The sequence below is a fragment of the Psittacula echo genome (assembly GCF_963264785.1).
Source record: "Psittacula echo genome assembly, chromosome: 1".
Taxonomy (NCBI): Eukaryota; Metazoa; Chordata; class Aves; order Psittaciformes; family Psittacidae; genus Psittacula; species Psittacula echo.
The window spans coordinates 146,217,060-146,239,336 of record NC_137735.1 but is presented as its reverse complement, the minus strand read 5'-3'; the positions used below and the strand labels follow the sequence as shown (position 1 = coordinate 146,239,336).

The 22,277-nt window shown below is 38.7% G+C and overlaps 3 protein-coding genes across 9 annotated transcripts in view; 1 reads left to right on the top strand and 2 right to left on the bottom strand.

Annotated features, from left to right (window-relative positions):
• The window catches only part of IQUB (IQ motif and ubiquitin domain containing), a 30,842-nt gene extending 29,646 nt beyond the window's left edge, over window positions 1–1,196 (bottom strand). For 2 of the 4 annotated variants that reach the window (XM_080639088.1, XM_080639091.1), the window contains exons 1-2: window positions 1,085–1,196; window positions 570–631 (exon numbers count right to left, since the gene is read on the bottom strand). In XM_080639088.1, coding sequence (XP_080495214.1) covers window positions 570–603 — 34 coding nt within the window. In that variant the 5' untranslated portion in view covers window positions 604–631; window positions 1,085–1,196. Of the gene's footprint in view, window positions 1–569; window positions 702–1,084 lie in introns of those variants that run through there. The other 2 variants (XM_080639090.1, XM_080639089.1) reach the window with 2 other exon arrangements.
• Window positions 723–4,015, bottom strand: NDUFA5 (NADH:ubiquinone oxidoreductase subunit A5). 3 transcript variants are annotated; one of them, XM_080639095.1, is made up of 5 exons: window positions 3,916–4,015; window positions 3,423–3,467; window positions 2,645–2,761; window positions 1,743–1,808; window positions 723–1,197 (listed from the first exon to the last, which is right to left on the bottom strand). In XM_080639095.1, the coding sequence occupies exons 1-5, from the start codon at window positions 3,934–3,936 to the stop codon at window positions 1,096–1,098; spliced, it is 351 nt and encodes a 116-aa protein (XP_080495221.1). In that variant the 5' UTR covers window positions 3,937–4,015; the 3' UTR covers window positions 723–1,095. The 3 variants fall into 3 exon arrangements, with proteins under 3 accessions (XP_080495221.1, XP_080495220.1, XP_080495222.1); XM_080639094.1 differs by lacking the exon at window positions 3,916–4,015 and adding an exon at window positions 3,553–3,896; XM_080639096.1 differs by lacking the exon at window positions 3,423–3,467 and having other exon boundaries at window positions 3,916–3,973.
• On the top strand, window positions 3,970–20,406 carry ASB15 (ankyrin repeat and SOCS box containing 15). Of its 2 annotated transcripts, none has more exons than XM_080639092.1 (10): window positions 3,970–4,089; window positions 11,165–11,306; window positions 12,385–12,437; window positions 12,534–12,665; window positions 13,084–13,242; window positions 15,946–16,191; window positions 16,824–16,995; window positions 17,392–17,962; window positions 18,529–18,682; window positions 20,019–20,406. In XM_080639092.1, the coding sequence occupies exons 2-10, from the start codon at window positions 11,191–11,193 to the stop codon at window positions 20,189–20,191; spliced, it is 1,776 nt and encodes a 591-aa protein (XP_080495218.1). In that variant the 5' UTR covers window positions 3,970–4,089; window positions 11,165–11,190; the 3' UTR covers window positions 20,192–20,406. The 2 variants fall into 2 exon arrangements, with proteins under 2 accessions (XP_080495218.1, XP_080495219.1); XM_080639093.1 differs by lacking the exon at window positions 3,970–4,089 and adding an exon at window positions 5,305–5,881.
• The last annotated feature ends 1,871 nt before the right edge of the window (window positions 20,407–22,277 follow it).

Sequence of the window (22,277 nt, the reverse complement as noted above, 5' to 3'; positions counted from 1 at the left end):
CTCCTCTAATACCTTGACTATATGAAATACTATATAAAGATGTAATCAATTATTAATAATAATGATGTCACAGGTAAACTTACAGGCCTAATGACTAGGAAAACCAGCTATGTTATATAATGTTACATAGTGCAGTGTCATTATTGTAAATGTTTAATCAACCGCAGATTTGTCATACAGCTGTATTCTTCTCTTTAAACGTGTAAGAACTTTATTAACACTACTGAAAAAAAACTATGAGTAAAGGCAAACTCACACAGTCCCTCTGATCCAGTTTGGATATTTTAATTGGAGCTTATAAACTGAAATCTGTAAACAATCAGAAGAGGCAGGCATTGTTTCCATTTAAATGCTTGAAAGAACCTAGCCAGATACATCAAGAAAGATCTGCTATTTTTCTTCCTTTACTAAGTAATATTCAAGGTCTGAATCAATAGTATACATCTATAACGTATACATGTTTATATACTAAGCCTTTGTTAAGACCCCAATAGTAAAGTCTGTGGAATACATATGATGGCAAGCATGGTAACCTACCAGCTAACCAACAAACCTGTTCTTGCCCTCACCTTCAGGGGCAGCCTTCCTTCTACCCTTGCCCATCCACTCTCGAGTCTTCCCAGAGCTTCCCCTGTGGCAGAATTGGCATTATTGTAGGCAGACACCAGTCACCAGATCCCGATCTCAGAATTTGTCTGGTCAGACACTGGCAGTGGCTGGCAAAAATACACAACCCAAGGTGGGAAAGAAGGGCAGAATCATACTTTTCTGCAACTTGGGATTCTGATTTCAAATGGCCTGTAATGTCTGTATTTGTTAACATACAGATGCAGATTATAAAAAGGCACAAATACCCCATTAATAATAAATTACTAAAGAAAATAAACCAAAGGTTGTATAACAGCTGGAAAGAAATTTCCAAAAACCATTTTTCCAAGAAACTGCAAGCAGTCTTTAGATTGCTAAATATAGACAGACATTGGGATGAAACATGTTTTTATGAAGTTATTATATTTAATTTAAGGACAGCTGTCAGAAATAATAGATTACTAATTAACTTTTTTCGACTTTCAAGAGCTTATACCATTTTGAAAATTAGATTGGCCATCTCCACTGGTCAGAAGGAGGTTCTTCAACTAGAGGTTCCCACGGTTTCCACTGCATCATTTTTCGTGCCAGAGAAAGCTCACTTTCAGCCTGTTAATAAACACCATACACAAATTCTTAAATTCTGTACAACTGACAAAGTATTAAATTACCTCTACTTCATTATCTAGGTGATGTCACTACCTATCACAGTTACAGACTATCAAAAGGAACTCTGTGTTTTGGGTTTTGTTTCTAAAAACTATATTGAATCACCCCCAAATACCAGACAGTCAGTCTGTTCACCAAGGCATTCCCAATGATTCTTTCATGATACTTTCCAATTTATCTGGATTATTCCCCAATATTATTCAACCGTCTTCTGCCCTTTCTGCTGATTTAAGACTCTGTAAGAACCAGTGTAGGTACACCAAGGTACTCATGTAAGCATAATAGTAAACGTGTTAACTGTGTTAGGTTTCAGCATGGTCATCCCAATCAAATGACAGATCATTTTCAGATTTTTTTTTTTTCTGATTGTTTTGCCACAAATGAAGATATGGAAAACTGCTGATTTTCTGACCGCAGCTTAGCCGAAGGAACACTGAAAACCACAGCTCCCTTTTGTATCTAACCTTCCAATTTTCCCACTTTACCTGTAAAATGACTTCTTCTATGTGACCACTATTCAGTTTGTCCTGTAGCTTTTGCACATCAGTCTCCTGTGTATTTAAATACAAATAAATAAATGTGTGAGAAGTAGAAAGCCCAGATAAACTATGAAAACAATAGTTTAACCAGATCATGCTCTAATCTTCCCCAAACCTTGCACCAAATTAGCTAGCTTCTGCCATTTTACATTATCAAAGAAATCTCACGTTTTTCTTATTGGAAATCAAACATTAAACTCCCAGTGATAAATACAAAAAAACCAAGTACTATCTAATGACATCCCAAGAATAATTAGCAGCTCAGGGCTTCAGTATACATCTTGAAAGACAATTTTGATCTGAGCTTTTTATAAAATGATATGCAACCTTCAATTATCATCTTAAATACACAGTTCCAGTATTGCACAGTTTAATGTACCAAAAAGCCGTTTAAAATGTCAAAGCCAAGGAATGGGCTTTCAGCAACCCTATCTAGTGGGAGGTGTGCCTGCCTATGGTAGGGTGTTGTAACTACATGAACTTTAAAGTCTCTTCCAACCCAAACCATTCTGTGATTCCGTGATTGCACAAAGATCCTACACAGTTAAGAGCGCATGCATTTTTGTGCAAATGTCTGGAAATTACCACTGTTCTTAAAAATGTATCTTAAAAAATATGGTTTCTTCTATTTTTCACAAAAAAATCAGAAAGCAAATAATAATTCTTCTTAATATATCATGAAAATGTTCCAGTCAATAACAAAAATAAACCTGAAGTCTCCAATTATTTCTGAATTGGTACCTGAAGGGTACATATACTCCTGAAAACAACCAGTCATTTTGAAAATCATTATTCTCATCCTAAAAATGTTTTCATGTGTAACATTTATGAAGCAGCACCGTACTTACCGTTTGCACCAACTTAAACCGCTCATTTATAATCCGCTCAGTGTATTTCCTGTATGCTGCATCTTTGGGAATGTTCTGCAGGACACCAAGGATTTTTGTGTACAGCATTCGCAGGCGCTGAAGTGATGACAAGACGTGGTTAAATTACACAACTAGAATTACTTAACTTGTCTTACTTAACCTACTACCTATCTAACTATACACAAATATAGAGGGTTATAGTATTCAGAATAGTATCAATATAGTATCCAGAAAAGTAGGATTAACAAAGTAAGTCAGTCTGAACCATAGAACTGCGTCTTGGTTAAGACTGGGATTTATCAGAACTGAAAAGTTAGCGCTGTCAGACTCCCCAAAGGGAAAAAAAACCAAGTTGCAATCTGTAGTATGTTTGATGCAAAACAGAAACAATAAAAGCCTTATTTCTAATATAAACTATACTTTAAAAAAATCTGGTAAATTCACATCTGAATCATCAGTTTCTGAAAAATTACCTGGGAAAGATTACCTTGGAGATTAGAGAAATCAAATACTGGTTCATAAAATTACGTACACCAAGGAGGTTTTTGAAAATTAGCACATGCAACAAAAAGTGAATGTACAAAATAACTCCTAATAGTATCAATTAAACTTCTGAGAATTTATTTGCCTATCACTTTGGAATTATGGTAAGTTGTGACTGCTTTATGCTAGACAGTGTACCTACTACAGAAATATGTACCCTAAAGCCTTCATCTTGCTGGCAATTTCCATTAAATACACAAGACACATGACGTACCTCATGAGGGTTCTCAGCTACGGCCAATCCTACAAGTCCAGTGGTCTGCACACAGAGCACGAACATATTTAGTCTACCTAAGCATCCATTTCCGTGCTACCCGATGATTCTGTTTTGGCTCAATATACACCTGACGGGGACCACTCCATGACACGAGTCTCCGCCTCCCACCACACACATGGGATCCCATAAGCTTTGCGGTGCGTTGACAGGACGGGAGAGCGAGCACAAGGACTGCTCGCAGAACAAGGCGACTGCTGACAGCCTCCCCGGCGAGCTCCCGCTTACCCGCCTCCTTCCTCAGACCCGCCCCTCCGGTAACTGTCGCTCTGCCCTACGAGCACCCGACGCCTGACCCGCGTACCCCGAGGAACTGGGCCTTACTCTCCCCTCAGCCCTGCCCTCGCTGGGCGCCCGGCTCTCTCTCGCCCGCCGCTCACCAGGGACAGACCCCCACTGCAGAACAAGCTGCCCACCCGGCGCGACGCCTCACCTTCCTCAGCGTACCCGCCATGACCGCGCTGCGCGAAACGCCGCGTCCCGCCCTCCACCGCCGGACACCGGCTCAGCAGCACGCATGCGCGCACGAGGCACCGGGCGCAGTTAGAGGACGCGACGAAGGACGCCGCTCTGCGCATGCGCCACTGCTGCGCCGGCTCCGGTCCCGGTGAGCAGCGAGAGAAGCAGAGCGCAGCGTGAGGAACGCGCATGCGGTTTGTGACACTGCAGTTGCGTAAGCGCCGGGCGGTGGGGTGGCGCGCATGCGCATGGTGGTAGGGGAGGATGGGGGGTATTTGGCGGCGGTGTTTACGCTTGGGGCGGCGCGGTCTCATCCGCTGAAGAGAACTAGGCCGTGTCGGTGGTGCGGTGCCCGCTTGGGGGGCAAGCAGCTGGGTCTTCGCTGTTGAGCGGCGGGGCGGGGAGGGGAGGCGGTGTCGCTGTGTGCGGCCGGGCTCTCCGTCCTTTTCGGGGGCTGCCTGGCTCGGTGTTGGGAGAGGCGAGGTCTGCTTTCGGGTTCTATTCTTGAATCTGTCGCAGGCCAGGGCCGTGGGTGGCCTTTGTTCGGGGCGGCTGTCAGACCCGAAGGCAGGTCAGGGCTTACAAGTCAGTGCTTGGTGGGCAGGGTCTGCTGTAGCAGTACACTGCAGTTTGTGCTTTGCTGCACTGAGAAGAATTACAGATCTGGTTATCCCTTTTAAATCTAAACACGTTTACTGGTAGCGGTGGACATGAAAATTCTAAAGACAGCTTTTAATCAGTGTGCAGAAGTTAAAATTTTCTAAATGACAAATACTCCATTGAAAGAGCTGTTCTAGAAATGCATCGCACAGAAGTCGTATGTGTGGTATGTTGCATTTAGATTTTTAGCACGGTTTTAATAAAGATGCAGTGTAATTTTGGTTGATGTGTTTGAGTGGTGACTGCAGTTGAAATCAACTGACTTTTGCCAAGTGATAGTTAACTGCCATAATGAGTTCTCAGTGCTAACAGGTTCATAGCTTTGGATTTATTTTTAAAAATGTTTTGCAGAGTCCAAGCTTCAGATTTGATTTCAGAGCTCCGTTTCATGAGTCAAACAACTCTGTCAGGCCTTAAAGTGTCAGAAATATGTTTGGTTGCTGCTCAGAGGAGTTTTGTGTGATGTGTGCTTGGAAATAAAGATATTTATGTCCACTCACAGTGGGAGTTTGGTGTAGTACATGTGATTTGAATATGTTTCAGCTTCTGATGTTCATGAAGTACATGTTAGGGTTTGCAAAAGTTTCTAGTACGCATTCAAGTTTTCTGTGATGTAAAAAAATATGATTGGTAGCTGATGCAGTGTGCAACAGGGCATTTTTATGCCTGGGAGTAGGCCTCATGAGAAATAATGTAGAAGCTTATAAGCAATTAGAATGTTACATATTTTTTGCAAAATTACTATATTAAAGGGTTGTATGCATGTGTTCATCAATCAGGTCTTCCTGAGGTTGGTAATTTTCTGCCTCAGAGAACACACAGAAGTGTTCTGGAATTTGTTTAATAAGCAGATGCATGCATATACCTTCTGTGAACTTTAGCTGTGAAATTTGTTTGACCAAGAAACTGTATTAAAAGTAGCTAATTAGCTACAGAATCAAAAATAAGGATCACTGGAATAGAATAAGGCAAATAGGTGAGTGCTCAGTTAATAAAGCAAAAAAAGTATAAAATACATAAGGGAAAAAAGAAAGCTTAGTTAAGGGATATCAGATAGAATGGGAGAAAAAAAATAATGGTAGCTATAAACATGACATTCATTTGAAGATCCAGCTGTTCTATTAAGGTGTATCATTATGGCTTATCTGCTGATTTAAGGGGTGAATTTTGCATGGTGAGAAATATAATAACTGTGTTGTAAGTTTACATAGTATTTATTTGGACAAATATTTCTTCAGAATTCCTGTGGCCTGCTCTTGAGCTCCACTTTTCTGTCACTGGTAAGCAAACCCAACAAAACAAGTTTCAGAATGCCATGGAATTTTCCCTGAAAGCCGGTCTTTTAACAAGACATGTACTGCCACCATTCCGTTACTTAAGCAAAATTATTAATACAGATTACATCAGAATTTCAGGTTTGTGCTTCTCCACTTCCAAGCATTCTTTGAGATTGTATCAGAGGGACCTGGAGTTTCTTTCCAAGGCACTGAGAATCCCTCTTTCCTATCAAAATGACATTTTTTTAAACATTTCTGACTTTCTTACTGGATTATTTTTCATTATACTGTTCTCTGTGAGGGTCCAACCAGATGATCTCTTTCCTGATTATACTAATCGACCACAGGACAAATTGTTTTGTGCCTGGTGATCTCAGCATCATTCAAACAATAGTTCTAACTGTTTAGACAACCCAAGCATATAGGTGTCCTTACCATGTCCTAGTACAGATAGTAAAAAATAAGAAGCCGTGTTGATAGTTCATGAAGTCAATCCACAAGTGATACAGTAGGAAGGTCGCCAAACAGTTGCCCTGTCAAAAGTTGCAGTATTATTTATCATCATTAAATGTTTTTATTGATCTTGTGTCCAAAGATGGGATACATGTAGTGCCTTAGTTAAGCTTATGGTTTTATGGGTCTGTAAATGCAGGTGAATCATGGGGCACAGAAGGGTTTAGAGCATACAATTTAGTTTCATCAGAACAATTAAAGATAAGTTGTAAGTTTGTTGTTTCAGTTAGTTACATTTCGTTATTGCCTGTTAATTTTGGTAAAGATAGTAAATAATCGGTTAAAACCAAAACAAGGCAGAGGTGTTGCATCAGTGATAAGTATCCCGCTTCTTCCTCATCCCATGCATGTGACTGAACTTGCTGGGTACTGCTGCTGTTGATGTTACTTTTGAGTTACTCTGTTTTTGCATCACTGCTGTTTGTGGTGCTGTGTCTCCTGCTTCATTGTCCAATTTCAAGTTATTAAATCTAGTAAAATAAACGCTGTAATTGTCACTTAATCTTTGCATCCTCTCAGCTTCTCAGAGAAATATCGGTGTTTTGTGATGTAATGTGGTGGGATCTACAACTAGTGAAAGGCTCAGTCTTCAGAGATTTGATTTAATTTATGTAAATACGTTACCAGATTTTTTTAATGTAGCCCTTGAGAATAAGTTGGCAAATAATTTATTTTCTTAATGAGAGTTGTTGAACCAATGAGGGCACAGATAATCTTATTATACCATCCAGACCTCGTGTTACATTTGACGAGATTGTAGAGAAGTCATGTGTAATACTTTCCTGTGGGTCGAGTCTGCTTATGTTACAGTTGCACAAGGTCAGACCTTAATTTATCTAGCAACTGTGTATTTAATTTTAGAAGTATCACAGGACCCATCAGCTTGCAGGGCGCCATTCCTGGCTGTTCAAAATGCAGGCCCCAGAGTAACAGTGGCAAGATAATGGGTTGCAAAGGTGAGAATATATGGTATGCTCGCCAATTAGACTAACAGAGAAAGAGCTTGAAACTGTAGTATTTAATAGACTGAGTCCAAATTTAGATTGCTATTAATTATTTTATTGCTATGAATAACCTCTTCGCATGCCTAAGGGCCTTCTATTTATAGAGAGCAAAGCTAGGATTGTCTAGTTTATTTTAAGGATAAAAAATTAGAATAACATTAACACTTGCATAACTTTTAACTTTATACCTATGTGTTTAGAAGTGATGACTGCTTTCCAAGGAAAGACGCAACTTCCATGATTAGCAAGTAGGTCAGATTTATTTCAATGAAAAATTGGTAACTTAAGAGAGCAAACCCTTTTATTTTTTAAGGAAACCAGCAAGAAGTAATATCTAGTTTTTCAGGCATAACTGGAAAAAATATCAGAATACTCAGTGCTATTTAAGGAAAATACTCTTGGCGATACAAAAAGCAAAAGTTGTTTAGAGTAAGCATTTGCAGTTGTTTTTTGTGATCTAGTGCCTGGTTCTGGAAATTGCAAAACTTCCATACGTGAATGGAAGATCTTGCTGCTGAGATTTTTAGCTTTATTGTTGCCACATCATGTAGTGGAGCAGGGATGTCTCTGCTGCTGCTCAGTGTACCAGCCACGCTGTTATATTCCGCTGTGATCCTAGTGGAACATCCACTCCTCAGTCGGACCTTGTCACCTCAACACAGTGATATTGTAAATTGGGCTCTCAAGGGATGTATAGACCCATAGCAATGTGTTCAGAACTTGTGCTGTGGTGAGCTCTTTGCCTGATACTTACTCTACCTTGTCACAGTCACTTGCTACCTTACTTTCTTGTTTTATAATATATTTTTTGTGGGATAAGATAATTTGAAAGCGGTGCACGCAACAATTCTGAAACACTGCTCATCTGAGACTTTTCTGGTTAAGTCTCTGTTCAAGCAGAGCTTAATGTTGCCTGTGGAATAATCCATCTGCAGGAGATGGCTGACCAAACAAGTATGGAAGTTACATGACCAGAGGAAAAAAAGTTTCCATGATGACCTGTAAACTGATTTCTTCCTCTGATCTTTTGGAGAGAAAGAGGAGGTAGAAAGGCAATACATATTTTTCCAGAAATAGAAGGATTTTCTTACTAAACAACTATACTGCAAGATGTTCTGTGCACTTATCTCTCTCCTTGGAATCAGTAACATTGGAGGGTATTGGTCACCTCACAGGACTAAACCATACAGATACTGTAATATACCAAACCAGCCTCTTTTTCAGACACTTTTCCATGTGTGGGTCTGAGTCTTCAGGAGTCTTTTTGATTCAGGCTCTAGGGCAGATACAATACAATGGGCTGTAACATCATAATTTTCAGTCTCAATTCTCTTAAGGACAGCAACTGCAGTAGGGATTGTGGGACACAAATGTCCATCCATGTGCATATTACAGGGTGACCATGATTCGTTAAAAGTATGCTTCAAAAGTTTCAGCAATGGCATGAAGTCTTCAAATGGAGATTATTCAAAATGTAAGGTGTGAAGAAAGGGGAGGTAGCTTCTCTTTGCCTTTAAGCTGTTGTGGAGGAAGCAAGAGATAATGTTATGTGGTTTTCCTTAATGAATTATCTTATGTAAATTAACTGTTTAGTCTCATTAGGAGCACTTTCCACCTCCTAATGGATACGTACTTCCCTTTTAGCTGATGATGAGAAGAGGTTGTAGATATGTTTATTGAGATACTCTTCTAAATCTGCAAGACCAAGAGGGATTTTATCATTCCTGTCTCTGAAAGGTTTGTCAGAATGATGGAAGCTTTAAGATGCCATCAGAATTAGAAAAATATTTATAAAAATGTGAAGGTAAATGCACAACAGAACTTGACTTAGAATTCTCCTGCCTGTTGGTGAAGTTCATTGCCAAAAAGGCATGAGGAAGAGAGGCTTAGTTTCATGGCCTTATTGATTATGAGAGTTTTACATTCTGATTATTAAGAAACTTGTGATAGCATTCTGAAAAAATGATGGTCGGCTGCGTTGTTTTGTGTCGCATGTTCAAGTTGTTATGGTTTGTACCTTGGAAGTTCGGTATGGGATACCTTCCTTTCGAATAAATCAAATTACATTAAACAAACATTCTGCCCAACAGGATGGCAGTCAGTCAGCAGTCTCAGTAATTTCAGAAGCCTTTTTTGCATGAGTTCTACCTAAACTTCAGTGCCAGAAGATAACTTCGAGAACTTTCCAGAGTTAGTGTGATGTGGAGTGGATTTAACATTAGGTAGTATGTGAAAGATTCTGGTACATGTGCATGCATTGTGCTGACAAGTTCACCAGTCAAACTTATGTGTGAAATCTTCTTTTGCACTGTTATGGTGAAGCCTTGGTTAGAGACACCAAAGGAGGGAGCAGAGAACCCTTCAGAAAAGTATTATCTTTTCTGAACAACATAAAGGTCTGTTCTTCTAAGCCCCAAAATAAAATGTGTCCATGAATATTTATTATTATTTATTATTATTTGTGGAAGGTTTTTGCAGACAGAAATGTTAGTCAAGACCAAAATTGTCTATTTTTAACTTCAAAGAAAATGGGATCGAAGTGGAGATTTTTTTCCGCTTTCCTTCAGATAGTCCATCCTTGCAGTTAAAAACCTGGGCCATGCGAGAGGTTGAAAACTGCATTATGTGGAATCTGAATCCAGGAGACCCTTAACTTCTGAGTCTGTCTGACTCTAAGCCCTTACTAATTTAATTTTGGTTTGAAAGCTTTATTGTAATACTCTTAAGTAGTAAAGTATTTGTGGATGGGATTATAATATTTGCTATGGTACTTACTATTTTTGGGAAAAATGCAGAAATTAGTCTAAAAAGAAAACTGGTTAGCACTTTACCTTGAAGATAATTTTCAGAAAATGGCCTGTAAATAATTTCCAAACAGTGTTCCTTCTCTAATTGCAAAATTACTCGTATTCCATCAGAAACATACAACAGATGCTTAATATAATTATTTAGTATGTGTGCAACTGTTTGGCAATGATAAGTGTTCTGTGGGATAGGTACAGTACATGTAAACTGTGGGAGGAGTAATTTAAAACTTAAAAATAATTCAACATCTGGTGTCCTCTGCTGATTAAAGGACAAACTAAGATTGAATCTACTAAGATTGAATAAAACAGAAACATTGGCAAAACCTTAAGCCTGGTAGTAAAACCTAGGTAGCTACAGCCAGGCATATTTGAAGTTAATAATTCTCAAACAATTTGAGTGCTTTTCTTTTTTGTGTCTATGATTTTTAAATATATATGTATTTGTGTTTATGTTCATGAGTTTGTGAATGCTTGTGTTTGACAGGAATCATTTATGAGGTGATAGCTGTGTTTACTATTCATTATTCATGCTCCTGTAGACAATTTATATTCACTGGCTTGATGACCACAGGTTTCAAAGAGGAAAAGTTCCTTTTTATGGTTCACAGATTTTCCAGTATTTATCTGTAGATGGTAAATGCAGTGTGTGAACAATAAAGAGAGCTTTTCCTAAATGGCATGTCTAGTGCTAAATGTTTCCAGGGTTCACCATCTTTAAACGGGAATTTTAACATTTTAAAATAGAATTCTAGAATGGTTTGAGTTGGAAGGAACCTTAAAGATCACCTAGTTCTACCCACTACTGCCATGGGCAGGGACACTTCCCACTAGACCAGGGAATAAACTCCCAAAAACATTATTAAATTAAAAGGCATTTATGGAAACACCTGATTTTATTACAAAAAGTACCTTAAGCAAGTTATGATCCTTAGCAGTATATTTTTGTGTGTATTTCAAAATAGCTCATCATTATAGCTCACCATAGAAAATGATGGATGAAAGAGAAGATTTGGTTGAAGATCTGCTCACTGAGTATGCCATACAGCTTAGCATCCAAGAATCAAATGGGGCCAAACCACCAGTGTCTTCCAGCTATAATGACAGGTACTGTCCATTCAATATGTTAGAGATTATGCCATATTTTAAAGAGTGTTTTGAGACATTAGTATTTAGTCCAAACTAGAACAACAATGAAAACACCACAGGGGTGTTCCAGTGGGGGTTCATACATGGCTTCAATGTTATGGTTAAGAGTGGTTCCTGTGGTTAGGGAATGTAAGGCTTAGCTGAGCTACGTGGCATGATGAGAGCTTTGGGAAGTGATACTCACTTGGCTAAACTAATACTTTGCTTTTCAGGCCACTTCTTATGAAAAGTGTTGTCAAACAAAGCTAAACTTTGTTTTAATAATTCTTCAGCAATAATTCCATAAATGCATTTTGTAGATTATTCTTTCTAAAATGGAAAGATGTAGAGCTGTAAGTGATGGGGGACTGTTAATGTTTCCCCATTTCCTGTGGGCTCTCATGAAGGTCTGGGTCCTCACTGGAGTCCTGTTGTAAGGACTGGAATCTCCTTTTCAACTGAAGGCTCTCTGCGGAGCTGCTGAGTTATTTGGCTGCTTTTTCTTTTTTATTAAATCTGATCTATTTTTTTAATATGCTCTTACCACCAAAATATCTCAAAGAACTAGCAGGCACCAATAATTAAATCCCATCTCATGGAGGTTTAAATGGTATTGTTAAAATTCTTACACCTCTTTTCCAGGGAAAATGGTACCATTTTTCCATGGAGATCATCAAGCTCTCCTTCATTAGTGAATATTGACATTCTGACACCATCACATTCTCATTTGCTGTCTTGAGGTTTCTGAATCTGACGGGATCATTTTTGTAGCGTGGGGCAAATACAGCTTTTAGTCCATGTCAGAATTCTTCACCAAATTAGGAATTTTTTCAGGTCAGTCCTCTGCAGGAATTGTGCACTTAAGCAGTTTAGATACTCAGAAGGACCACAGAACAAGTTTAACTTGGGAGGCCACAAAACTAATCAAATTTGTAGTTGATATATTCAATGGAAAGTTGGCTCAGATGAGAACCTAATGGGAAATACTGAACAAATATTAGAATGCATCTACTTTTTCTTTATATTTTCTATTTTCTGCTCTTTTTTTTTTGGATAGTTTTGTACCACCTAGTGAGGAAAATAGGAAAATTGTAACATCCATAAAGCAAGGTAAAAACCCTAAACCAAAATAGTCCCTTTGCAAAAATAAGCTTTCTGTATATTGTTTTCCCAATTGCGTCTCAGTTATCTGTTGAATTTTTTAAGGTGAAGTATTTGGGCTCCAAGAACTAGTGAAACAGAAATATGCTTTGGATGAAGCTGATGAAAGAGGGTGGTTTCCGCTGCATGAGGCTGCAGTTCAGCCGATTCAACAAATACTTGAAACCATTCTAGATGGTGAGTAAAGTGAAAAAAATCCCATAGTATAAGGGAAGCACCAAAGAATCATAGAGCAATAAATAGCCATCCACGACAACAGGTTAGAACTTCTCATTAAACGAAGTATGATCAAATCCTGCATGGAGCATCTTGCTTATGTTGTTTAAGTACTTGGGCAAATTTTCTTTTTGGGAAAGTTGCTTTAATTTGCATCACCAAAGAACTTGGACTGTTTTTAATGTTTTGTTCAGAAACCTACAGAAGAGAATTACTGTTCAGTATTCAGTATGCTTGTCAGTACTAGTTAGGCTAAGTTAAGCATAATTTCAAGTAATTTTCGTAAAGACTTAGCATTTAACGATTTCTAGTATATGTGTATGTGTTAACAGCCTTGTGCTTTAATTTTGTATTGTATTTTCTCACTTTCTTACTCTAGCATCTTATAAAGCAATGTGGGAATACAAAACATGTGATGGAGAAACACCATTAACTTTGGCAGCAAAAGCTGGCTTCGTGGAGAATGTCCGAACATTGTTGGAAAAGGGTGTTTGGCCCAATACCACAAATGACAAAGGAGAAACTCCACTTCTTATCGGTAATTCTCTCTTCTCCCTGGGTTTAATCAGAGCAAATGGCAGCGCTTCCCATGTGCTAAGTACTCACCCAAGAGCTCCTGTGGGCTTATGTGGTTTAGATGCTGGTCATCATTTTAGATGAAACTAAATGCCCAGCACTTGGTGAAATGTACCCAGCATTCAGTTCAGCACTCATTGTGCTTTAGGTGATCACTGAGCTCATCTTAAAGATGCTGTTTATGCTTTAAGTGATTGCTGAGCTGCTCCTAAGAAAACAGGACCAATTTTTTTGTAAAGGAACTTTATCTCTACCTTCAGGTGCTATAAAACCTTTACCAACCTTTGATCCTATTTGACCTTCTTAAGGTACACGTACAGTATAAGAATAACCTGATGCGTTAGCCTAAATGTACTTTTGTGGAGGTTTGAAGGTTATTGGAGATTTTTTGTTTTATCAGATGATTTCTTCCAGAGTAGGCAGGTATTTTCAGTTTCAGAATCTCCCATGTCACTTCCCTCCCCTCTTTCACTGAAAATAAGTTTCAACTGCGTTTCTAAGTAATACCCCAATTCAAAGAAAGAGGATTCCTTTGGAAGATTTTATGCTACTGGTAGACTTAAATGAACTTTACTATACATGAGTAATTTAGCTATATTAGCTTCTGATTTCTCCTGAAGAGAATCAATCTACAAAATTAATACAATTTTAGAAAATAAAATCTATAATACAATTATCAGTATTAAAATATTCAGTTCTCCAAATTTTTGTTGGCTTGTCAGATGCAATTATGGTATTAACATGTTAAGGTCCAGAGGCATTTCTAGAAGGTTCCTCTGCAATGTCTTGATTTAGAATCATAGAATAATTAGGGTTGGAAAGGACCTTAAGATCATCTAGTTCCAACCCGCCTGCCATGGGCCGGGACACCTCACACTAAACCATGTCACCCAAGGCTCTGTCCAACCTGGCCTTGAACACCGCCAGGGATGGAGCATTCACAACTTCCCTGCGCAACCCATTCCAGTGCCTCACCACGCTAATACAGTCCCTAATGAATAGTCCATCCCCAGCATCTCTATAGGTCCCCTTCAGATACTAGATGGCTGCTATGAGGTCTCCATGCAGCCTTCTTTTCTCCAGTCTGAGCAGCTTCAGCTTTCTCAGCCTGTCTTCGAGGTTCTCCAGTCCCCTGATCATCCTCGTGGCCCTCCTCTGGACTTGTTCAAACAGTTCCATGTCCTTTTTATGTTGAGGACACCAGAACTGCACACAGTACTCCAAGTGAGGTCTCACGAGAACAGAGTGGAGGGGCAGGATCACCTCCCTCGACCTGCTGGTCACGCTCCTTTTGATGCAGCCCAGGATATGGTTGGCTTTCTGGGCTGTGAGCACACACTGCCAGCTCATGTTCATTTTCTCATCGACCAACACCCCCAAGTCCTTCTCCGCAGGGCTGCTCTGAATCTTTTCTTTGCCCAACCTGTAGCTGTACCCGGGATTGCTTCGACCCAGGCGTAGGACCTTGCACTTGGCACTTAACTTTGCATTAAGTTCTTTTTAGGAACTGTTAGACTATGAAACTTCAAAGCTATTTGTAATCTTTGCTTTTAATGAATGCTGCAAGGAGTTAACTAGAGCTAATGAAGAGGGTCTTTACCCCTTATAATGACAGTTTATTTTCCTAGATATTTCTCTATACAAACTCATGAAAGTGAGGTTTGTCAGTTAGGTGTTGCTTATGTGATGCTTCTTATAGTTTTGTGTCACTTAGCACTGAAAATGTGGATGTAGGTATTGCTGTGCATCATACATGTCAAACTTAGTCTAGAGGATCAGGTGCTTGACTTTTAATAGTTGATGCTCATTATTTAGTTACTCCTTTTAATTTTAAATCTCTGGACCAAAGGTCTCTTTAGTGAAAAGGTAACTGCTGAAGAAGTTTCTGTCTAGTGGGATGATTTCTGCTTCCAGGTACATTCGGTAGTACTCCACTTCAAAGCGATTATGGATAACTACAATGAATGTTGTCTCTGCAAAACCTTCTTAACTATATAATAGGACATTCACAAAAGTTAAAGTTGTTAAGCCTATGATGCTTGTCTCCCTTGGCTGCCCCACCAGTCAGTGGAGAGATCTCCTATTCAGAAGTAAAATTAGATTCTTACTCAGGATCACTGTTTTATATGTAAATAATTTTGCAGGTGTAGTTACCCTTGAAAACCATGGAACCTAAAAAGACAGAACATGGTCTCTAAGTGTGACAGAATATCAACTGTACTTTGACTGACAACACCCACTGAGTACGTTAGGATTAGAGTTACTAGATGACAAAGCCACAAGTAAAATTTTTTGGGGGCACTGTAATGTTTACACCAACTTTAGAAGTAAGAACCATATTCAAATATGTTATTTTCATTGTTGCTTTCCTTTGATACACTTGCTTCTGCTTTCTCAGAATCAAAGTGGTGCTGCTTTTGCCCTCCGTGCTCCCAACTGACATATTTTCCAGCTTCTGTTGGTTTACGTTGATTTCCTGAGCAGCTGACATTACCACTAACTTACCGGTAAATTGGATTCCTGGATTTCTAGGACTGGGAATCTTTTTATTTTCCTCATATCAGTACAAAAGGAAAAGCCTTTCTGAACTTAATAGATGTCTTTCACTTTTAAGATAAAATACCTGAAAATGTATTATTTTCTTCTTTTTAAATATCTCTTCAAGCTGTAAGAGGGGGCTCTTTTGAAATGGTGTCCACTCTGATTAAGCACAACTGTAATATCCACCAGCCATGTGTAAAACGTTGGTCAGCAATGCATGAAGCTGCAAAACAGGGACGCAAAGACATTGTTGCTCTTCTTCTGAAGAATGGTGGAAATGTGAACCTTAAGGATGGATATGGAGTAACACCATTAGGTGTAGCTGCTGAATATGGTCACTGTGATGTGCTGGAGCATCTTATTCATAAAGGTATGTATCTTATTCGTAAAGATTTGCACGGGCATACATCTTACCTGGTTGCTGGGGTGTTTTAGCATGATCATGGAAAAGGAAAGAGAGAGTAGTGATGAATGAGAAGATTGGTTTCTTGGAAGGAAATTAAGCATATGTGAGAGTTTCTGCTAGACTGGAGTGATGCTTGCATGTTTCCATAATACATATGAGAGGAGTGGCAGAGTCAATACCAATCCATTTCAGTCAAGGAGGGCCTTATTGCTGCTATACATGCCCCTCTTGCCCTTCTTTCTTTCTCTTGTCATTCCCTTCCTTCCCTCTCTCCCTCTCCCTCTCAATTCCTCCCTCCCTGTACAGAGTTATATTAGTACTAATTAATGAAATTAAGTATTTTTGAAATATGCCAGAATTTTGGAAATCCTCAGTTGTAACACTTATGTTCAAAGCAGACCCCACTCAGGTGAGCATTTGAACTTGTCTCTGTGCAACTCTTGTTTTGCCTTTGAGTTTTAAATTTGCCACAAGAAATATTTATTGTTTTGGAAGCATTTTAATTTAAATACATCTGAAAATGAAGAGGAAAGTGCTCTGGGATTTTTTATATAATGATCTGCAAATAATTTTGAATATAATTATATCCTCTCAAGGTGGAGATGTTCAGGCCTTAGCAGATGATGGTGCATCGATACTTTTCGAAGCAGCCGGAGGAGGTAATCCAGACTGCATAGCCCTTCTTTTGGAATATGGAGGAAGTGGCAATGTGCCTAATAAGGCAGGACTGCTTCCCATACACAAAGCAGCTTATGAGGGGCACTACCTGTGAGTATGAGCTTGAACTTTACATTTTCTTTAAGATTCAATGTGGCAGAAGGTCACATTGAAGAACGGTAAACTTGCAGATGTTATAAACTTGCATTTATATTTTAGAAATGCCTATGGTAGCATTAGTTTGAATTAACTTTCAAGCAGTTTTTTAACATAAAGCAAAATGCAAAATGTACTCCTTAGAACTGAGTGAAAACCACTGAAACAACTTAAACACAAGGTCCTGTTTGACAGTGTTCAAAACTGGTGTTTCTGTGTTTTCATATTCTTGTTTAAAGTGTCTAGCTGGTAATTTAGCATCTAGCTGGTAATTTAGCATCTAGCTGAATCAGGGTAGTTTTCCTTATGCAGGGAACTGATGCCTAACTAGTTCTACTCGCTGTTTTGTAGGGCCCTGAAGTATCTCATTCCGGTCACATCCCAAACTGCAATCCAAAAAAGTGGAATAAGCCCTGTTCACTCAGCAGCAGATGGCCAGAACTCACAGTGTTTAGAGCTCCTCATTGAACATGGTTTTGATGTCAATACTCTCTTGGCTGAACACATTTCAGATAGTTATGATGACAAAAGGAAAACTGCACCTTATTTTGCTGTTTCTAACAATGACATTCTTTGCACCGAAATACTGCTCAAAGCAGGGGCAAATCCAAACAAGGATCCTTTAAACTGTCTTCTTGTGGCAGTGAGAGCTGGCAACCATGAAACTGTAAGGCTGCTCCTGTCTTACGGAGCAAATGTCAACTGCTACTTCATGTTGGTTAATGATACACATTTCCCCAGCGCCATTCAGTATGCTTTGAATGATGAGGTGATGCTGAGGCTATTACTCAATCATGGATATAATGTGGAGATGTGTTTTGACTGTATGCATCAAGATATCTTTGGAAATTCTTTTGTGTGGTCAACTCCAGAGGAAGAGATTCTCCCCGGGTGGACTTCTTCTGTAATAAAGGATAATCCAGTAAATACAGAACTTTTTTCCCTCTCTTCACTTTGCTCTTTCCATTAGCCATCTTTAAATGTTCCAGATTACTGTGCAGAATTAAGATTAACATACTGGCAAAATCCTTTTTTAAAACACCCTTAAAATAAAGCAACCATTTGCATTTCCTACTCTGAGATAGAGAGAATTATGTACATAGGTTGGTTTTAGATTGGGGTTCTTATATTAGAGCTTTAGGAAGGGTGTTTTAAGAAATTTTGAGGCAGGGTTCTGGATAGGGTTCCTATCCTAAACCAGTGTTGTGGATGTATTTCCAAAGAGGTATCACTGTTGAACAGTGCTGCAAATCATAGCAATGTTATAGTAATTACTGGCCTTCAGGCCTGTCCAGATGAATTAAGGGATCACAAAGGTTAAGGATGGAGGAAAATTACTTCTAAAGTAATGTACTGAGGTATCAGTTCATGACTGTTAAATGTCATTTCTAATACTTTGTTTAAATTGGCTTGTGTAATTGCTTGAAAATGTGTAATTTTGGCATTCTGCACAGATTTTGAACTTATGACTTATGTTTTTCCTTTCAGTTCTGTGACTTCATTGCTGTTCCTTGGTTGAAACATCTAGCAGGAAAAGTGATTCGTGTTTTTATAGACTACATGGATTATGTTCCTCTATGCACAAAAATTAAGTTTGTCTTAGAAACACAGAAAGAGTGGACAGAGATACGTCAGATATTGGGTAAATATATAACTTCCAGTTAATAATGTTCTATTATGGGAGACTTTTAATTGCTGAAGTAGGGTCACATTCATCCGAAGTGTTTTAGCAATCCGAATATGTACTAGGTAAAAACCAGGTTGTGCCTGTCATCCAGTCCTTGAGACAGATTGCGACTGCTCATGAATTAGTTATTCAGTCTGGAATATGGCAGATGTGCATCTGGCAAGAATTAATCTCATAAGGAATGTCACAGTTGTGTGGGAAGCCTTTTTAGTTAAGCCAGATCGCTGAGGTACTTTTCAAATGCCTTATTAACCCATGTGACACTAGTCATTGCACAGCTATGGGGCACAGCTCTTTTTATTGAAGAGCATTGCTCTCACTTCCATCCTTTTTGCTCCCTTAATCTCTCAAGTCTATTAATCGTTGAAGAATTATTGTAAGATCATGGTTTAGATTATGTTCAAGGTGATAGGTGTTGTGAATGAGTGTTCCATTACAGTCTCTGTACCATCATTTCCTAATTCTGATTTACATGATAGACATCTAGAATTGTCATTGCTAATAATGTGATTGGATAATATTTTTTACATATGCTTTAATTTTGAATTTCTACACATTAACCTGGACCTTCTACTATTGGTGGCACCAGAGATAAGTTATACCCACTTTAACTTAAAGAAATCTTTTGGAGAATGTATTAAATGTTCTCTTTATTTGCATTAATTTTGACCTCTTTTTGTTTTTAATTTTAAATAGAATTTGATTTAACTTAAGATTGTAAAAAAAAATATTTAGGTTTAAGACTGGTACCCTGTATTTAATTCTGCTTCAGTATTTTACATTGGCATGCAGATGAACTCCTTTTTGTTAGTGTCACAGGAACAACCAAATACTTTGGTAGTCTTAACTACTGATATTCCAAGTATGGTGAAAGTTTTTGTTATGCTTAGGAAAGCTGAATTAGACTGAGCGCTCTGACTGAGGTAAATTCTGGTAAGAAGTATTTGTTTAGAAGACTCAGCAGGTCCGAGCATGGGAAGGTCTGGTCCTGCTGCTTTAGTGAGGAAATGGATGGTGCCATGGGTGCAATGGAGACAGTGCAGTGTACGTATTTCCAAAAGTGAGACAATAATGCTAAGCAGTTAGCTGACAGAAGAAGTTAGTGCATCATCACAATTCTGCAGTGACAAGATTTGTATTTTATTCAGAAGTGGCAAAATCGTAATGCCCGAAGATACTAGACTGTGCTACTGATTTTATTAGAGCATGTTTTGAGACTGCTAACTGGCTTAAAATCTCTATTAATGGCATTGATATTCCCACCATTTCTTTCCCTCTATCACTTTTTTAGATAATCCTCGCCCATTGAAACATCTCTGTCGCCTGAAAATACGTAAGCTCTTGGGGTTAAAGAGACTGCAGCAACTGTCATCCATGAAGAAGTTTCCACTTCCACCAATTCTCAAGAACTATATCCTATATAAAGAATATGATCTGTATGGAAAAGGGATACATTTAGAATAGTTTTTAAAAATAACTGCATGTAGTCTATAATTTGCCTCATTTCCTCACTTTTTTTTTACTAGCTAAAGAGCTGTTTGTGTTTCATATTCATTTACAACATTCTCATACTTGTTGTGAATAGTTCTTTTATGGGAACAAATTTTTCTTCAGAACTAGTACATTAAAGATCATGTTTTAGCATGACGTTGTACTACCCAAATATAAACTAAAATCAGAATAAGGATGCTCTAATAATTATGTAGAACAGTACCCTCTCAATGGGAATTCAGATGAATAAAGAATGAAAGGATAAAAGAAGAATTTTCATGATGGATTTCCCAATGAAGATGATAAATACAATCGATGCTCTCACCTTGTGGCATTAGTTTATTTATAAAAGAAAATAAAGGTCTAATTTAGCTTGGCAAAGAAAATTAAACCACTAAATGCAGGTCTTTGTCATGTAGTTGGCCCAAAATGTAACACATTTTGTACTTCAAACATCATGGTCCTATTATAAAATTCTTCAAACACAAGATTCTCTTTAGCTGTTTTTGGAAAGTATTTCCTCCTAAGTACGACTGCTGTGTGTGCCAGTACTGCATGTTCAAGGCCTGGAAAAATTTGAGGGACTTTAAGTAGGCTGTTTTAAAGAGAGAGTAGCTTTTGATAGAGAAACCAGGAAAGCAGGCAGAGTATTCCCTCAATTGAGAAATGTTGCAATGTCATAACTTTAATAATGGTTCTTACATAGTTTTGGTAGCTCAGTTCTCCACCAGACTAAACAACACCCTCAGTCATGCTGTGATGCACTTGGCAGTATGCTTCTGCACCTCTAAATTAAACCACATTGATTAAATATTCTTTAAATTACTCTATTAGAAGTGGATTGCATTTCCTGCCTTTTCTGCTCTACCATCCCTTCTTTTCTGGGGGAAAAAAAACCCAACAAACCAGCCCCCCTAAACAAAATATTTCAGTTAATGGATGTTGGGATTACATAGGGCATAATCAGAGTTTAGCTAAACATCTTATTTAAGAGATATGCTGGTTATCACACGCAGACACACATTTGCAACAACCAACATCAGCTCAAGCATCCTTCTGCCCTGCTCCCTGAACTGGCTTTGCCTGTACTTTAGAATTTCCCCTTATTTGCTGGATGTTATTGTCACGTGTAACTTATTAGCGCCTCATTCAGAGATGTAAATTCCATTTCCAAAGGCAGCTATATCAGTCATAAAATCATAGAATAGTTAGGGTTGAAAAGGACCTTAAGATCATCAAGTTCCAACCCCTCTGCCATGGGCTGGGACACCTCACACTAAACCATGTCACTAAGGCTATGTCCAACCAGGCCTTTGTGGGTCTGTCTTTCCTCACAACAGATTTACAGAAGCAAATGGAAGGAATGAATATGAGTGGTCTGGGACATGTAGAAGGTTGAACAGAAGGCTTAGTTGCTGCTTCTGCTCTCACTTGAGCTACTGTTTATCTGGGTTTCCAAGACATGTTTTCTAGGGTTTTTTGCCAGAGATTTTCACCAGGATGAAAAAGAACTTGTGACAAACAGCTAGGTGTCTGGCATCCAGGCCAGGCCCCTGAGAGAGACCCAAGGTGACTGGTGCCTCCAGGCATGGCCTGAGAGCACAGGGTGCCCAGTGAACCCAGCACGGCTGTCTGCTGTCAAGGCTCCACTGGCCAGCACATCCTGGACATACCAGGCTAAATGCATGTATGGTGCAACTGATATTTGGTGATATTTGGGAATTCCTAAATAGAAATATGGGCTTAATAAGTCTTTAATAGAGGTAATTTTGGTGAATACAGTAACCACACACAAGAATCTGGGTAGTCACGATCTGATACAGTATACTGCAACCAGCAAAGGAAACATGATCAAATAGGGCTTTAGACAGGAGATTTTAAACCCTTTCTGTGGCTAGAGCCAAATTCCATTAGTAATTTTAGTTCATGGGCCAAGGTTTATATTTAAGACTTTATACATGCCTCAGGCAATAGTTGTGTTGCCTGCGGCATTAAAGCATTCAGCTTTAGGACAGAGCATTGCCCCAACTGTTTAAAACATAATGAACTAGTCCTTAGA

Coding starts and splice junctions, on each gene's coding strand:
- NDUFA5 (XM_080639094.1), bottom strand. CDS start 3,612: ATGGGATCCCATGTGTGTGGTGGGAGGCGGAGACTCGTGTCATGGAGT. Junction 1,809..2,644: donor GGTTTAAGTTGGTGCAAACG/GTAAGTACGGTG, acceptor TTAAATACACAG/GAGACTGATGTGCAAAAGCT. Junction 1,198..1,742: donor TAGAAGAAGTCATTTTACAG/GTAAAGTGGGAA, acceptor GTTTATTAACAG/GCTGAAAGTGAGCTTTCTCT.
- ASB15 (XM_080639092.1), top strand. CDS start 11,191: ATGATGGATGAAAGAGAAGATTTGGTTGAAGATCTGCTCACTGAGTAT. Junction 17,963..18,528: donor CTGTAATAAAGGATAATCCA/GTAAATACAGAA, acceptor TTTTCCTTTCAG/TTCTGTGACTTCATTGCTGT. Junction 18,683..20,018: donor AGAGATACGTCAGATATTGG/GTAAATATATAA, acceptor TCACTTTTTTAG/ATAATCCTCGCCCATTGAAA.